Genomic DNA, 19,329 nt, shown 5'->3' on the forward strand with positions numbered 1-19,329 from the left:
AATTAAGGATTGGGACCTCAGATTAAATAGATAACTTTATAATCATTGTGCATTTCCTGTCTACTAAAACTCACAAGTATGTTTAAACTTTTTTTAAAGTATTCTTATGTGTTTTAGGTATGAAAAATGTTTATATTTTATACATACATTCTTTTATACATTTTAAATGTTGTTGTTGTTGTTGTCTTTTGGCTTTTCCTGGTTAGGGGTCGCCACAGCGGAACTCAGGTCCACTAATGATTGGCAGTAGATTTTTACGAACATTGAGGTGCCAGCTTGACGTTGAACCTTCCACGAAGGCACGCCCATTTACGCATGTCTTTCAAATGCCCACCCAACCGCCGGGAGGACATGCAGACTCCACACAGAAGGCACTCCCCGCACTCCAGCCAAGAATTGAACGGGAGAACCTCTTGCTATGAGGCAACAATGCTACCACTGCACCACCGCAGCAGTCTTTTATACATTTTAAATACAAAACAAAAAATTCTTTTAAAACTATGCATTTTCATTTACTATGTTTCACAAGAGCTGTGCATGCATATACATAGACTTTTATACTTGAGAATTTAGTATTCATTTTATGTTGGAGTATGTGTCATTAAGCAAGTTTTTTCTTAATTGATTGCTTAACTTAATTCATTAGTTTAATATGTGCTAATTTTTTAGGTATATATAGACCTCTTCAAGCATGTGAATTATCCTTGTTCTGATGAAGTCATTGTCTATGATGAAAGTGCTTGACAACTAATGGATTTTGCTGGTGTTTGATTCAAATTAAGTGGAGTTTTCCTTGATGGCTACTGGGTGCATTACTTTTGGTTAAAGCTAGTCAAGATAACATGGTTTAACTCTGAATACAGAAACTATAAGGTAATACAATATATAATGAAAAATAAAGGCTAAAGTAATATGATAAGAATATTTTAACTCAGCATAGAAGAATATGGATATTATTGTCAATAGCTTTGTTTAGATTGTATCAATTAAACAGAGTCACAAAAAAGCACGATGTCAGTCCAAGCCTGGGATCTGAAACCCACAATATTGTGTCAGTTTTATTTTGCATTGGGGGATTCTGTGATCAGAAAAAGAATTTTCCATTCATTCCAAATGAGTGCAACTTTCTATCAAGCTACTCTTGATAGAGTATGACTCAGGGACAGTTGATATAAACCATACCCTCGTGCCACAGGCTGTGTTCCCTACACAAACTTTGTTGTAATTACCTATCTGAGTCACCACATTTTTGTCGTAAGTTTCAGATGTTTCATGAGACACCAGTTTGATCTTGTGGTCTTAATTTGAATGGGCTTTGATGAAATAGTCTCTATGGAATAGTATGAGTCGCAGCTCGGAACAACTGGTCTATTAATCATGAAATATGGGCTCTTTCTATGATAATAGCATCTTTTATGGGCATAAAATGGACTTGTTCAGGACCCAGGATTAAACTTGAAAGTTATTCTGGTATCCAGCCTTAAGATACTATCTCATATCATCAAAAGCCTAAGATGAAGGTCTGAATGTTCAGAAGTTTAACCTCACATCCACTTTTCACAAGTGCTCCCTCATATCTCTTCTAACTCCCTAAAGACTTACAAAAAATATGCACATCACCCAGCCAGAGAGGAAGAAAAAGTAAATATGGAAGTAGAACAGCAGTGGAATGCTGTTGTACGTGGCAGTTTGGTTTGCTCGGTCTCTTTATAGTCTAATTTAGTGTGTGTGTTTGCACAAGATAATGTAAGTGGTTGGGTGGCTGAAGGTAAAATAGATGTGGAATTACATCGCACGTTAACATTAAATTTGATGCCACAAAGGAAAACCCCACCTAGTTCTTCAACATTTTTTGTCTTTTTCCAAGAACACAGGAATGTTTTTTGCAGACTCTCACTCTCTTTTCCCCTGCTTACACCATGGCAAGCTTATATACTGCTCTGCTAATGCAGGAAGTGTTGACATTATTTACTGTATTAAGGGTAAGACCATTTTGCAAAGACAGAAAAGTAAGAAGAAAGCTGACATGGTACAAGAGGTCACTGACCCACAGTCACAATCACAGTCACAGCCATACAGAGATGCCATCTGCAGCAGGTTATGGGAATTACATCAGGTATTTCACCCTGGTAATCCTACTTACCAGCCTAATACAATAAAGAAAGAAGAGACCAGCATTTTGTCCTATTAATAAATACAAATCATACTGTTAATTAAAACTCTTTTTGAGCATTCTCTTGCATTGCTTCAAAATCTGGTCTGTTATGCAGTCTGCTTGAGAGGACCCTATGATTGTGGGTTCTATAAACAGTCATGGTATGGTAAAAGACTGTACCATCCACTAAGAAGAAAACAGAGAAATATCTGTTTTATACATGGCAAAAAATATGTGTAGAACTGTGTCGCCAGCAATACTGATCCAGCAAATATTAATAAATCTTTTGCATTTTGCAACAAAGGATTAGAAAAGTCGTATCTGTAATTATTGTTATTATTAATATTATTATTATTATTATTATTCCCACAAAACACTGATTTATTCTAAAAACTGATTTATATTTACCGGGGAATCCATTTCTGCTTCAGTAGCTTTGGTTCTTATGTTCGGGGCACTACTCAGATCACAGTTGACATAATCCTGTAAGGAAAAGTAAGTGATTGAATAAAACTTGGACAAAACTGTATACACTGTGGAACAGTAGAAATTATTTTGCACTTATTAGAAGTTGTCTCCAGGATAAGTTATGAAATATTTTATGAAATGTTGAAAGTTATGAAATATTTTCATGAAGTAATAAAACAGATTCTATCCAAGTATTACTAGAAGTGGTGACTGCCCAACCTGAAGGCCTTAATGGAAAAGGCTTAGATGCAAATCTCATGTACTCAATTGCCATCTGTGGTCTCGATTTTATAAAGCATGGGAGGGTGTTAGATTTTCACTTCCACCTTTTTTGTTTTTGTGTTTTACTCATTGTTTATTTATTTATTTATTTATAGGTTTTTACCAGGGAAGAACACTATCAAACAATGGCCAATTACAGGCTCAACCTGGGTTACATCATAATGTGACAAAGCAATGTACAGTATACAAATAACAATGTTTTACATTTATAATAAGCATAGAAAATCTGATGAGCAATATATACATACAAGATCTAACTAACCAATTATACAATAATGGCTCATTGCCATTTAAAAAGGTGTACTCTGACTGGACAGCTGACCAGTATGTCTGTTGTAAATTGAGCATATACCAATAGAAAAAAGTTCAGCCACTAAAGTACCATTGAGCGGCCAGATTTTTCTATTAGCATATGCTTAAAGGACAGAGCAGAATAGAAAGAAAATCAGGCACATTCTACAAAACTAAAGAAACTCAAAACATACCTGGTTTCCTTGTATTTCTGCACTGTTCGGACTAAAGTTCCGACAGTCTCTCACACCTCTCAACTGTTCAATGACAAACATTTCAGGTTTACACTTCATATCCTTCTGAAAAATGCATGCAAAGACAGAACCTGCTATTGGTGTAACTTTCTAAGTTTATAAGAACAATAAGGTCTGTCACTTATTTCTGGACCTTTGTCCCGCACCATTATGTGGGGCTTTGTGTAGGTTTTTGCATTAAGAGCCCATAGTAGCAGGGGGGAGAAAAAAAAGAGAGAAAATAGCCTTTGCTTTACATGAACAGTACTGATGCACTATGCAGGTGTGGGAACCCAACTCCCATATGCATGTGCAGTAGATCAGCAAACCTGGAAGAATACCAGAGCACTGTTATACAAAGACATTACTTAAGAAAGGTAAGTCATTTGTTTCTTAAATAGTGTCATTTTATAGTGGCAATAAGCCACAACTGGGTGTAGGTATGACAGGATTGACCCACACCCACCTGTGGGTTACTGCTTAAATATATGTAGAGTTGTGTAAATGGAATAGAAAAGGAAGAATAGAGTTAAACTAGGAGGAGTAGAAGTGGTGGAGATACAGACAGTGTTAGCTAGATTAGGAAACTAATAGAGACCAGTAAGATGAGAGAAGGGATTAGATTATGTATAGTGGGTTTGGAGCAGTACTGGTTCGGTAAGCTCAATCACAGTTTAGGATGATTGAGTTAATCAGGTGGATCAGGTATATGGGAGGTAAAGATACTGTGCGGTTGGATATATTGCTTTAGGTGACATGTCCTTTAAATGGACAGTTGCATTCAAACTATTTTAGTAAATATTGTTTGAACTGTGGCCTGAGTAGGAAGTAGTTTGTGTGATCAGTTAAATCAGGAGGAAGTAATTGCCATAGTTTTGGGGCTAGTACGGAGAAGCAATGGCTAGCAGAGTGCAGTCTGAAAGCAAGGGGTTTGTAAAGAAAGATTGGCCCTAGCTTGACTTCTTAAATTAGGGGCTTGAGCGGCAGTAAAAAGTTTAGAAGAGAGAGGGGACTGGATGTCTATTTTGAGTATTTTGAAGAGTAAAGAACAAATAAGAAGATTTGACCTGGCCTGTGCTAGAAGCATCTTAGTCTTTGAAAGAATACGACTGTGGTGTTTTTTTTTTTTTTGCTTTTTTTAAGTTTGTGCCTTCAGTAAAACAGTTCTTGGATAACAGTTTGAGGAAATGATATGCAGACTGTTTGCTCTTTTTTTAAATACTTTAGCCCTACCTATTAACCACAAATAGTTTTTGGAGTTAAGCAACCATTACCTAATGCCCATTGAGAAAAGCTTTCAACGTGCCATTTAGTAGCATGCATATACTACAATATAACTTCTTGTTATGCTTATATACATGGCCAGACAAATTTTCTTAGCAGTGTGATTTAAAAGCTCTGCCATTTTTTTAAATAATTCAGTCCTGACTTTACTTTCTAAAGACTAGGCTTCTTTAGCTAATTCAGGATTGGGTATAAGGGCTATGTAAGATGATGGACTCATCACCATACTATTTAAGTTCAGTATAGTTACTGTGCTTTCTGAAATGCTTTGTTGGTGGGGTAGTACTTCCCTTTATCCATCTAAAAGCATTTTTTCTAATTCTACAAAAAGAGGTGGGTATGGTGAGGTAAAGGGAGTGCAACTCCCTATATGCAATGTAACAAAAAACATACTGTCATGATGTGCTGAGTGTTTAGTAGCTTTCACAAAAAACATTTACAAAAATTCACTGTTAGTTGCGCATTTGCCCAAGTCCAAAACACCCTCAATGAATATTACTGTAGAAACACCCATCATATTTCACTGTAGAGCCACAAGAGAAGTCCCTTGTTTTTATCTTGAAGAGCATGCCAGTTCCATCTTTCCCTGTCCCAAGACTTTTCTTTCATAATTAGCAAATCTGAAGCAAAGAGACTACATCTCTTTTGGGACTTTCTGCATACTTGTCAACCTGCAGACATTGTAAATAGGTGCAAAGCCCTTGAAAAGTAGTGACATCCAGCCAAAAATATGGACATCTAGTTAGCAAAACATTTGCATCTATATTACTTCAAACATTTAGATTGTTGAATGCCTAAACGTCGATGCCTAAATTTTGAACACTGAAAACCGAGAACGGCAAATTATGCAAATTTTTGCCCCATGAAAAAAATTTGCTTGACCAAAAAAAAAAAATTAAAACCCTAACCAAGAGGGGGGCTTCATCCCCCACACCCCCGATGTGGGGGGCTGTGCCCCCTACACCCCCCCTAACTAAATATACCAACTCCAAGATTGCTCTACATCGGGAAAAAGAGCAAATCCCTGATGACGGCCAAGCAAATTTTTTCCCTAGGAAATAATTTACATAATTGGCAGTTCGTGGTTTTCAGCATTTGACATTTAGGTGTCAACAGTTAGGCATTTGACAATCTAAATGTTTGACAATGTGATAGGAACCCAAACATTTGAATATCAACTAGCTCATAACTCTGCTAGCTTTCAGTAACAACGTGGGATAATACTCAGAAACACATCAGAAGGTGATGAAAATGATGAATAAAATATAAGCACATTATCCAATCACCAGTGTAAAATCTATAGACTTAAATTAATTGTTTTGCAAATTTCTGTCTCACAATGCCATTTATTTTTGCTTCTGAAAAAGGGAGATGTAAGATGTGTATGTGTCCTCTTTCTTTAAATTATTGGAGCCATTATTGTGTTGGCCATGTAGTGGGACTTTCTGTGCACTACACAAGTTCAAAAATCATATGTGATGATAGGGGAGACAGAAAACTGTGTGAGGGAGTAAATCAAGCCTGAAAATGGGTACATACCCCCACAATATCTACATCATGTGCAGGGGGTAAATCGGGCCGGAAAATGGGAAGATTCCACCAAAATAGGGACAGCTGAGAAGTCTATGTAATCATTAAAATGTTACGCTGGATTTTCAGTCAAAAATATGTTGATTGACTTAAACTGTTTATTTAACTAAATGTTTGATGATTGGCAAAAGACAGAATCATTAGTACTCAGTCATTCCCAGCTGGGCTATTAGAACTGCAGTTTCCAAAAGTGAAAAAAAAACAAGACAGCAAATAAACAAAAATACATACAATGCATACACAAATAAAACAGCCTTTAATACATTATGTTGGGAGACTGTGAATGCCTGTTAGATCCTGATGACAGTAACTGCAGTCCTGTGAATTCAAGAACATCAAGTGCAACTACAGGGAAAACATATAGCAAGTTCAACTTTGTAGTTCCTTGGAGTATTCTCCATTCCCTGAGGTACAGTGATCGTGGAGTTAGTGTATACACAAGGAGGGTGTGACTTTGCCCCTTTCCCAAACATCTAAATTATGTAACAGAAAGTTTTGACCTTCACCATTTTTTTGTTTGAATCATAGTTCATTGTTTTCAAGTTTTAGGACGAGCAATTCTGGGTCTTGTATATGTGATTGACAGCCATCCTTTAGAATATCCTAAGTTATATAACAAACTCCAAGATATGAATAATTCAGAGAAAGGGGAACTTTGCTCTCTGTCACAGCCTCTGTCAGAAAATTCTGGCTCCTCGTATGTGGTTGAGGCGAAATTCCTTGTTGCCTGAATAAAAAGATGCTAAGGAAGATAAAAGGTGATCACTGTTTTTCACATGAAGTCATCGCTGGTGTGATTTCTAACTGTGCATCATAAGGATTCCCTTCTTTAGAGTGATTACTTCACTCTTCAAGTTGGCTTGACTAACATTCTTTCCATTAAATGTCAGGGGGAATCTTTAATCTGTAACAGCAACCTAAGCTGCAACTGTCTGATGCAGATGGGACCTTGGCTGAATCCTCAGGACTACTGTATCAGATAATGTTTATTAAAATAGCAGTACTTAACTAAACAAAACAAAGTGTCCACAAGAACCATGATTCACATAAATGTATTACTCACTTTAAAAATCACAAAATAAAATGCTAGTAATCACACATTTGTAAAAACGCTTCATCAATGCATTCTTTTAAGTTTTTAACCTTGCAAGTTGTGTCACCCCCCAAGGGGAGGGGATTTAATAAACATTGCGAAAAAGGAGTAACTTAAGTGGATACTGAATTTCTGAGCTCATCAACCACCAGGTTTAAACAGAGCAGTCAGTCTTAAACCAATCCTGTAAGAGCTTCATGACGAAATTTACTTACTATGTCTCTTTATGTAAATGCCAGAATATGATACTGTATCTCAAGTTATGTGATTACATTTGTGTATTTAAACTATCTCATTTATGCTGTGTTCTTAAGCCCGATGAAGCATTTTTGGTGACAGTGTGATTACTAGCATTTTATTTTATGATTTTAAAATTGAGTAATAAATTTATGTGAATCGTGGTTCTTGTGGGTGCTTTTTGTTATTTTACGTGTGTGGTCCACTGGTTTATCAAATCACTGTGGGTATTTTTTATTTGAGTACTTGACTAAACGTATGCACCTGATGTGCGAACAGAACTCACAGCTTTCTAATCTTCCAGGCATTTAGGACAAGTGAGTATCTAAGCTACTGAGATAGTGAAATCGACACAGGTGAGTGGAAGTCATATGTTCAGAGGCATTGTGGAATAAGGTGCATAATAGGAAAGTGACTTGTAATAGCCTGAAATATGGTTAAACAGATGTTTTATGCAATGTTTCTCTAAACTGTATTTAGCCTGTCACCTGTTCTTTTCTTATCTGTCTTATGACCTGTCTTATGACTTGGGTTATTCCAGGGGATTATCTGTATGACCAGTCAACTTACTGGTTTATGGAAAATAAATAGATAGTTATGTTTCACATTTCAGGAGAAATAGTGCACTAGGCTGAGTATGGATTCAGGGGCAGTTAATTACCAGCACACAAACATGTATTTTTTGTCTTTGCTGATGAGCATCTAAAACTATGAGTAGCATTTGTACACGGCTGGGTACCAACTGTTTAATGTGGTGCTGCTTTACTGTATATAGTGTTCAGATTTTTGTCATTTATTAAAATCACAAAGTGTGTCTGTCTGGCTGTACATTGCTGTATATACAGTACATAAAATGGCTATTTTCACTGTGAAACTCTTTTTCTTTGTTATTGTCTCTCATTGTTTCTTATGTAAAGTTCTTGTTTGCCAGATAGCTTGTATCATAGCCTTGTAGTGATAGCTGTAACCAGTACTGGGTAATGTGATATCTTAATTGAGGAGTATGACACTTACTCTTTGATGGGATGGTGCATCCCTCTTACCATAGTGACAGGATACCATTTGAAGCGCTAAGGATACATACTGATACATCTGTTTAAGACTTATGCTTATGAAATGGCTCTTGCATAGGTGAAGAAGACTTAATCCCATAGAATACTGGGGCACAACCCCAAAACAGAATAGTCACTAGGTTGTGGAAGATGTGCCCCTTTACATTTTCATGCCTTACTGGATGGTTCAGGTGTCTGTTTTGTGAGGTGTACTGCAATAGCATGGTGATTTGATATTTTGACCCTGGTTGTTCTTTGTTTCATTTCAGTTTTAATTAATTTACTTCCTGACTGGGTGTTTAGGCATGACTTGGGCCAAAATAGAATGGTGAATGGAGAGTTTAAAACTCAGAATAGCTGACTGAACTGGACTATTTTGGGGACACAGAAGTTATACAGACATAGGAGAACATGTAAGCCATACAATAGTAATCATGGGAGAACATGTAAGTCATACAAATAGTAATCATGGGAGAAAGTACAGCTGTGTACACTTACCTTAAATGTAGATTTTTGAGTGTATTCACTGTTGCAGTCATTGCATTTGGGTTATCTGCTTGCAGTAGCCCTCAGTCAGCCTGATTAACAAAGTCTTGGGTCCTGCATCAGTTGCTGTCTCTTCTTCCATGACATCAGGTCGTCAGGGGTATAAAACATGCAGCCAACACCATTACATCAGTTTTTCTTGCCCCAGATATCAGGTGCCCCCCTAATGGGAAGCAATTAAAAATACAAGGTTATACCTTCAACAAAAAAGCAAATATACCAAAAACTTTTAAGCATAGTAAAGGAGAGTAGAGGTATAGCCAAAAGAAGTCAGGGGCTGGAGGGAGGGTAACCAGGACTGCAACAGTGAATACACTCGAACATCTACATTTATGGTAAGTATACACAACTGTACTATGTTCTTCGTGTTTCACTGTTGCAGTCAATATATTTGGGTAGATTCCCAAAGCTAAGGATGGGAGGAGGAATTCAGATAGTATTAGGACCAGCTATAAGGCCCTGCAAGACTGCAGAGGCAAAGCCAGCTCTGGATTTAGAGAAAATAGGCAAATGGCAATGCTTGGTGAGAGTATGTACAGAAACTCCACGTAGCAGCTTCTAGGATGTCCCTGGCAGGGATGCCTCTGAGAAAGGCTGTAGAGGTAGATGCAGCCCTGGTTGAGTGGGATCTGATCCCCTGTGGGATAGGTTTCCATGGTGCTTATAGCAGAAATGAATGCAATGACCTATCCATTTAGAAATGGTTTGCTTTGAAATAGCTTTCCCCTCTGTCCCTGCAGCAAATGCCACCAGCAGTTGTTCAGATTTCCTTTGAGGTTTAGTCCTGTCCAAGTAGAATCTAAGTTGTCTGTGCACGTCTAAGGAGTGCAGTATCCATTCCCCTTTGTTCTGTGGATTAGGAAGGAAGGCTGGCAAATGGATGGACTGATTAAGAGCCACACTGGATACCACCTTGGGCATGAAGGAGGGATTGGTTCTCAGGGACACCCTGTCCACATGAAGGATGATGAAAGGCTCCACTGTCATAAGGACCTGTAATTCAGATACCCTACTAGCTGAAGTGATTGCTAAAAGGAAAGCTGTTTTCCAGGAAAGGAATTTTAAATCTGCAGTAGCAGCTGGCTCGAAAGGAGGAAGAGTGAGCTTCTCCAATACAAAGTTAAGGTCCCAGGCTGGATTTAGAGCTCTCCTGGGTGGTCTTAAATTTTCTGGCTCCTCTGAAGAACTGCTTGAGCAGTGGATGAGAGAAGAGGGGAGGTTCTTTGTTATAATGAGATGAAATGGCTGAGGCATGAATTTTGATGGGGGAAAAAGACAAGCCCTTGTGAAGCATCTCAGTTAAGTATTGTAAAATCTGAGGTAAATTGGGTGCTGCTGTCCTCGTCCCCTGAGATTGGTTCCAGGCACAGAATCTTTTCCATTTTTCAGCATAAGATTTTCTAGTACTAGGCCTCCTTGCCCCTAAAATGATATCCATCACTGGTTTACTGAGGGATTGTAAAGGAGAGATTAGAAAATTAGCCAGGCTGCTAGGTTCAGTGTTTGAAGCTGAGGGTGCAGAATCTAGTTCTCCTGCTGAAACAACAGGGTAGGAGACTGAGGCAGGTGCCATGAGGCCAACAGTGACACACACTGCTCAAGACGGGGTACCAGTGTTGGCGTGGCCAGTCTGGTGCAATCAAAATCATCCTAGGTTTGTCTTATTTTATCTTTAGTAATACTTTGAAGAGCAGAGGCACAGGAGGAAAGGCATAAACTGATAGGTTTTTCCAGCTGAAGGACAGAGCATCCACTTTCCATGCTTGTTTGTGGGGAGTCCTTGTGCAAAATTTGTCCAATTGATAGTTCTGGTGGGAGGCAAACAGGTCTATATCTGGGCTCCCCCATTTGCTTGTCAACATGTTGAAAATCCTTGGTTCCAGTTTCCACTCGTGTGGGTCCATGAGGTTTCTGCTTAGTCCATCTGCCAGTGTATTTAGTTTTCCTGGCAGGAATTGAGCTTGTAGATGCACTTGGTAGCTCAAGGCTGTGTTTCACAATGCCATGGCTAGTCTGCAGAGGAATTAAGAATGGGTACCCCCCCCTGCTTGTTTATGTACCACATAATAGTGTCTTTACCATTAATTGTCCTGGAAGAATGTGGTCCTTCAAGGCTGTCAGAACATTCTGTACAGCTAACATTTCTTTTTGATTGATATGCAGGTGCATTTGACTTGGGTTCCATTTGCCCTGAATGCACTTCCATGCCAGGTGAGCCCCCCATACATAGTCTGATGCATCTGTTGTTAGGGTTTGGGTGGCAGGGGATAGTGTGAATGGTAGTCCATTGTTTTGGTGGCAGGCCTCTGCCCACCAAGGGAACTCTAGGTTCCGGCAAGGTATGATAGGAATCATTGCTTCTAGATCCTGAGAATGTTGACATCATATTCTTTTTAGATACCATTGTAGTTTCCTCATATGCAGTCTTGCATATGGAATTAGAAGAATGCAGGAGGCCATGAACCCCAAGGCTTGTAGTATTTGCCTTGCAGATAGCAGGGTTTTTGTGGCCACTTGTTTGAAGTAGGTTGTCAAATGAATTTGTTTCTCTGGTGTGAGGAAAGCCATCTGGGAAGTTGTATTCAAGCTTTCTCCCAGGAATATAATTTGTTGACAGGGTACCAGTTGTGATTTCTTTTCATTTATGGTGTACCCCAGACAAGTTAGCACCCTTTGTACAAAGGCCAGATGATTTAAAAGTATGTCCTGGCTTTCTGCCTGAATTAGACAATCGTCCAGGTATGGGTATATTTGAATAGTTCTTTGCCTGCAAAATGCAATGACTGGAGCTAGGCACTTTGTGAATACCCTGGGCACAGTAGATAGGCCAAAGGGCAGTGCAGAGAACTGATAGTGCGTGTAGCCTGCTTTGAAGCATAGGCATCTTCTGCAAGATGCCATGACTGGGATATGCAGGTATGCTTCCTTTAAATCTAGTGTTGCCAACCAGGCATCTTTGCTTAGCATAGGAAGCAACTGGTGAAGAGTCAGCATCTTGAATTTTGGAATCAACAAAAAGGTGTTTAGAGTACACAGGTCCGGGATAGGACGTCATAAATTGTCTTTTCTGGGTACGAGGAAAGGTCTTGAGTAGAAACCTTGTCCCTTTTCCTCTTTTGGTACCAATTGAATAGCCCCTATTCTTAAGAAAGAGAGAGTACTTGCCTTTGGGCCTCTGCTCACTGATTTGGGGGTAGATCTGGACAACCGCTTGGTGTTGGTAACGTGTGGAAGTGAAATCTGTATCCTTGGGACACTATATTTAAAACCCATTTGTCCTGGGTAATGAGTTCCCAGTTCTTTGCATGAAGAGCAATCTTTCCCCCTAAAGGAGCAGCCAGTTGAGAAGTGCTTAGAAGTTTTAAAAAGGAGTCATTGAGAAGTTTACCATAGAGGGGAGTTTTACTACTCTCAGATGTGGAAGTGGAGGCCTCCCACTGCTTAGTCCTGTGCGTCCCCTGGGACTGAAGCCTGGGTGCTCTGCTAGATCTGGGTTTGGACTGAACATGTCTGGAAGAGGCAGGAAAGGACCAGTTCTTAGAAGGCCAATGCCTACTAAATCTTGGAGGTTGTACTTGTAAAAAATCTTTAACAGTTTGCATAGATTTATTTTCCTCCATCTTTTTAAGAATTTCTTCTGCCTTGTTGCCAAACAGGCGGTCCTGATTTAAGGGAGCATCCAGTAATTTAGCTTTAACATGATCTGGCAAGGATTGCTCCTTAAGCCAAGCATGCCTTCTAAGTACAGCCCCAGTTACAGCAGCCCTGCAAGGTGCCTCTAATGAATCAAAACCACATTGTAAAGTATCCTGTAAATCCTTATTTTCAGCGCAGTCAGCAATCAAGATCATTTTCTGTTTAAGCAATCCAATAATATGCTGCTGATACTTTAACATATGAAACTGGCAGTTTAAGGCCCTAATGGCCAAAGTTGCAGAAATGTATACCTTCTTACCCCATCTATCCAGCGCCCTGGAGTCTCTATCAGAGGGGGTAGGATTTTTGGCAGTAGTAGCTTTAATGCCCCTGGGTCCTTGTGAAATGGACTCAGGATCCGCAGTAGGATTTTTGAAAAGGAACTTGTGAGAGTCAGGAACCCTGTAATATCTATCAGGTTTTCTGGGAGCAGGAGGTAAAGAGTTAGGGGCCAAGCTAGATTCAGAAAAAGGATCATCAACAATGTCTAGTACAGGAGGAATGTCTAAAGGCCTGAGCTAGGGCAGGAGTAAGAAATCCCTAAGCCTCTTTTTAGAATCAGAGAAATCCTGACTTTCCCAACGAAAAAGCTCCCTGAGAGTATGCAAGGTTTCACCAAAAGAGAAATCCTCTGGAGGTGGGGGGGCAGAGGGAATAGAGTCCTCAGCATCAGAATCTTCATAGGTAGATAAGGCTAAATCCTGGTCATCAGAGGAAACAGAAATTTCAGAATCCAGGTCAGAAGTATCATAAGCAAATTCAGTCTTAGGTCTCTTAGAGGGGGAAGGTTGGCTTCCCCTGATTAAAGTAATAAGGTCTTCAGCCATACTCGTCATTTGTTTTTTAGGCATAGAGGCCTGACCGTGCAGTCTGGGCATTAATTTTCTAGTCATGGTTCAAGTTTTAGGCCTTGAAGAAGAAGATGGCATCGGTTTAATATTTAAGTCAGTAGGCCTGAATACACCCTCAGAAGCCAGTGCCTGCACAGCGGCTCCGGACCCATCCAAGGTAGAGACATGCGCAGGTTCCACAGCTGAAGCATCTCGAGGCATACCGGACTCCAAATGGGTCTCAGTAGAGGCCTGCAAATCTGAAGTAGTGGGTATCAGAGGCTGTGAAAGCGCCTCACTGAGTACCGGTGAACTGGCGACTGGCTTAGGAGAAGCATTGTCTGCAGTTTTGGACCTAGGCGGCCTGTCTCTGTCTTTATCTTTGCGGTTTTTTTTTTGGAATGTCAGTAGTCATATCAAGATAATTGAACCGAGCACCAAAATATTTAGAAGCGAAAATATACCGATGATGGATAGTTCGAGGTTTAAATAAGGCACAAAACCAACAGAGAGGTACGTCGTGGTCAGGGCCTAGGCAAGGAATACAGTACGAATGAAAATCTTTATGAGGTATTTGCTTTCCACAAGAAATGTAGTTATTTACTTTTACTGACATTGGTTTAGAGCAAGAAAAAGTTTCCCCAACAGGGTACTTAGCTTTTAGTTGAAGACTTCATTTCTGAAACTCGAAAATTAAATTTTCAGCAGTCGTCTGACCGGCACTTGCAAACTGCTTCTGCTTTGGGCACCGCAGGGCAAGAAAGACTGATGTAATGGCATTGGCTGCATGTTTTACACCCCTGACGACCTGACGTCATGGAAGAAGAGACAGCAACCAACGCAGAACCCAGGACTTTGTTAATCAGGCTGACTGAGGGCTACTGCAAGCTGGTAACCCAAATGTAATGACTGCAATAGTGACACACAAAGAAAATCATGTAAGCCATACAAATAGTAATCATGGGAGAACATGTAAGCCATACAAATAGTAATCATGGGAGAACATGTAAGCCATACAAATAGTAAATGGAGGTCAGGCTTAAACACTGACTGTAGAGTAGAAACTTTAACCACTAAGTTTTAATGTTGCTGATTTTTTTTTTATCTTTTTATAGGGACTACCTGAAGGTATTTTCAAATATCCATTTTAAATTAAATGTTCTGAAATCTCTTAATTTGCCTTGGGTAGTTATTTAACATGGTAGGTGATTTGGACTAGTGTGCCTTTTTCAGTATCAGTCTTGGATCACCGCATAATAAAGAGAAGCAGACCATGATTTATGAATAAGCAAACACAGTGATTTATTTATCTGTGGCTAGCTGGCAGGAAAATACATAAACAAAGTCATGTCATTTGCTATAAATATAATGCAAATACACGAAAAGTACAAAGAAACAAGAAACGATCTACAAACAGATATGACATCAATTTAGCTGCAATTAGCAGGCAATAAAATATTTGCAAATAGACATGGAACTTACCACAGATACTAAGTAATGTTAGTTAGCAGAAGATATGAGGAGCACAAGTAATTAAAGTGCAACAGAAAGTACAGTATGCTAACGTGTTATTCAGCATTCGAAGACAGATGAGGTAGTGAAGGAGGAGGAGGAAGTTCTACAGGTAAACTTTGAGGGGGGTTAATTGGGAGGATATAGGGGTGTTAGTTTTCAGTAGTGTACCATATTCCATGTTATTGAACCAATCCCTGACACTGTCATCATGGTAAAATGTCTTAAAACCTTCTGGAATGCAGACAACTGTTGAACAAACTATTAAAAACAATAGAAAAACATCACTATATTAGGACCCCTCGACCAAAAGAAACCACACCACTCTATGAGCCTCCAGAGAAAAACACCAAAATGTGGAAAAGAACACTGGTAGGCTCACCACAGCAAAAGTCCTGTTGAAAAACAAAAATCCACTGCTTCGAAAATCAAGGTCTCTTTATTAAAATGCTGCAGACAAAAAAGATTATAGAGAACACTATCTACTTTTGAGCACTGGTCTAATAGATACACAGTGATTAATGCCTATATTAGGACCCCACCACCGCAGGTAAAAGCAAATTATTTCTAACCATAAAGCAGCCAAAATCAATTCTAATGCTCTAGTCTAGTGCCTTTTCTCTCTACCATGACAATGGCTGCTTAACAAGAACAACCAAATACCAGTTGACATTTATAATCCTTGAAGTTTGGGGCTGTCACTTGTACAGATTACCTGAGTGCATAGATTACAGTACTGTGTACTGAAACATATGAGCATTTACCATGATTTTACCATTAAACAACATACCTCGCCCAAGTTCCAGGAGGAAGTGAAGCCTTTGATTGACTCAGATCACTTACATACAGGCAGACTCATGATTATCTTAAATGTATTCACGCATCATTATTTACATATAAAGCATGATGCACAATCACTTAAATGTACACATCTGGAAGAATCGCAAACCACTGAACACTGAAAATGCAATAAAATAAAAATCTTGTCAGTGGCATCATAGAAATAACTTATAGCAGAATTACAGGATGTATAATATTTACTGTCTTGTGGTTTCATTAAACTATTCAGGCTTCATGTTATTGCATGACTATAGCACTCAAATATAAATGCTATACATCTCCAGTGATTTTGGACCAAAAAGTTTCATGTATGAGCTCCTATGTTATGTAGAGCTTCTAAAAGCCCAGTGTCTCTTCTCTGCCTCCTAAAGATTACTATGTGATAATCTATACTTGGCCTATTGGGATACAAATGACCTGATCTGGACTGATTTACTACATACCTGCAAGACTTGGTAGTCATACAAATACAAGATTAAGGAGTCTAACACCATACTGCATCATAAATACATCTAGTTGCCATGACCGATATCTCCCCAAAGAATTGCCCACTAATAAAACATACTTCTGATTTCTGTAAAGCAAAACACATCCCTCACTACTTTAAAATATAACTTAGATGAATGGATGGGAAACTACAAATTTACCCTGGTTCTAAACCCACTATCTCTTACGAAGGGGTGGGGTGGGGGGTAATGGGTGTACCTGTGGAACTACAGTAGCTAGACTTCAAAAGGCTTAACCAACCTATTTAAGTAATGGTAACCTAGGAATCTGTAAACCTACAATCCCCATTGTTAATTATTGATTAAACAATTACTAAGAAAAATTGGCTATTGTAACAGAAAGAATTTTTAGAGTGAACTCAGTGATACCGATGTGCTTTAAGCATCGTGTACTACCTCTTCAGATATTGAAACATGGGAGACAACCTTCCCATTCCTAATTTGTTTTCTCACAGTCTTCATATAATTTCTTATTTGCACGTCTTCCTCAAATTTAATGAACTTTGCTGCCACTATCCCTCTAAACATTTGCCGCTTCTGTTTACAAGCTGCAAACTTCATTCTTCCCATGTAGCTCAGTGAGATTCGATACTGGTGACTGTCAATGGAGTGGGAGCAGCTGATGTAATATGGAAAATAAAGCTTAAGGGTCTCAGAGTGTTTTCTTAATATGAAGCAACAAAGGAAAAAATAAAATCTGTAAATTCACAGTCTTTGATACAAATTGAGTATTTGAGAAAATATCTAAAATCCCACATCAACAAAAATGATTTTGTGGACTATAATATATGCCATGAAGTACCAATGAGGTCCATTACTGTCACATCATTAAAAAAAATAAAAAAATAAACTAATTACTTTGAGAGAGCAAGTAAAGTGTTTACCATGGTTAGAAGCAATTCACTCAGTATTGGTGCATATTTCAAATGAGCAGATTCAAAAAGAAAGACCTTTGTTGCACTGTATCTCACTTCAAGGCAGTAATTATAATATTGATTTAGGCTTAAACTAGTAACAGCACCACAGGTGTCATGCAACAACTTGAAGACTGTGCCTTTGAGGACTGCTGTATGGAATACCATGCCTGAGAAGACTGGTCCATGGAAGACTGTTCCATGGAATACCATGCCTGAAAAGACTGGCTCATGAAAGACTGTTCCATGGAATACTGTGCCTGGGAAGACTTCTCCATGGAAGACTGTTCCACATAGTATTGTGCTTGGAAATACTGCCCCATGGAATACTGTGCATGGGAAGACTGCTCCATGGAAGACTGTTCCATGGAATACTGTACCTGGGAAAACTGCTACTTTGAGCCTGTGTGAACTTGAAAGGGAGATTTACTTTCCCAGGTGGTGCAATAAGTCAGTGTTAGAATACTGAAAGAAGGGAATGAAAGGGTGACACCTCCTGCATGGGAAGTACAGGAAGCTACTTAGATGGCTGTCATCTACAGCTGTGAGTAGACAGGTGATTTCTACTTTTGTAGTGTATTATATCTGATACTGATGCTTTGTAAATATGCATTTGTTCAAATGTACAAGTAGGTAAGGAACAAATAGGGAAAAAAGTACAATACAAAGTACAGTTAACACATGACCATTGTAGTGAAGCCAGTCTGATTTAGGCAGCTGGAGAGATTTCATAAAGCTTTGTCATCTGGCGACACTTGTGTTCTTACCTGCATCCTGGCAACCGAGACTCTTTTTCTGTTATGGCCCTAACCACACCCCTAGGTGGTGATAACAATACCCACATTGCCACAAAAGCTGCCTAATGCTCTATCAGTCCATACATGTTCACTCCCTGTTATGGAAGGCATTGGAGCTACTGTCACTGGCATGGGTAGCCACAATGGACATCCCCTTGGATTGCCTCTTACTTTGGTGGTAGTGAATCCCCTGCTTCACACCACCAAATAGGCAGACAAAGCCAGCTAGGAAGCTACATCCCTTGGTTCCCAGGATAGGCATCGTCCATCCTCCCTGCCAGCAGTATCAGTCACCTGAGCGTCTAATCGAGCCCAGGTTGCCTGCATCATCCTCAGGGCTCTATCCCTGTATGCCAAAACACTGACTAAAATGAACAGGTCACTCATAATCCACAATAAAAAAGATCCTCTGTTGCATTACTTCAGATAATCATTTCTACTTTAGCTCCTGAATGGTCACTGTATCTTTTATTTGTGACCTTTGTTTTGTGCTTTGAATTGCAGTCAGCTGCTGAATTATGTATATTTTCTTTCTCAGAATGTCTGCTTATCTCTTCCTGCCCCCCTTATTCCTGCCTGTTTTGCATCTCACCTACTTCTTTCAATTATTTTAGTCTAATTTTCTTGAATTCATGGTTTGTTTCTATTAAAGTGCTTTTGAGACAACTTTGTATGAAAAAAAATCCAAATACTGCTTGTTTTACTTCTGCTTAATGTATTTTCTAACCCATGCTTATGATAGCAGCCTTCCTTTGTACTGTTTATCAAAGTAACTGTATTAATCTTTATCAAAATATAAATTTCTGCTATTGTAAGTCTACATTTGTGTTTAATGTAAGTGATGACTATTTGCATTTACAAACAGGATATTTTTAGCTTTGTTTTTCTATTTAATACAGCACATGTCAATAATTCCTATTTCTATATGTGTTCATTTTAGTTATATTAACCAGTCAGGCCCACTGAAACTATATATCCCCTTTTCGTGGATAACCAGTTATCA

General features: G+C 39.0%; 1 protein-coding gene across 1 annotated transcript in view; it reads right to left on the reverse strand.

The window, feature by feature from the left end:
* The window catches only part of MILR1 (mast cell immunoglobulin like receptor 1), a 339,675-nt gene that overhangs the window by 21,450 nt on the left and 298,896 nt on the right, over positions 1-19,329 (reverse strand). The window contains exon 12 of the mRNA XM_044079434.1: positions 2,564-2,638. Within this exon, the coding sequence (XP_043935369.1) occupies positions 2,564-2,638 (75 nt within the window). The remainder of the gene's footprint in view (positions 1-2,563; positions 2,639-19,329) is intronic.

The sequence above is a fragment of the Protopterus annectens genome, chromosome 8.part0, assembly GCF_019279795.1.
Source record: "Protopterus annectens isolate FY-2018-M chromosome 8.part0, PAN1.0, whole genome shotgun sequence".
Classification (NCBI taxonomy): domain Eukaryota; kingdom Metazoa; phylum Chordata; order Ceratodontiformes; family Protopteridae; genus Protopterus; species Protopterus annectens.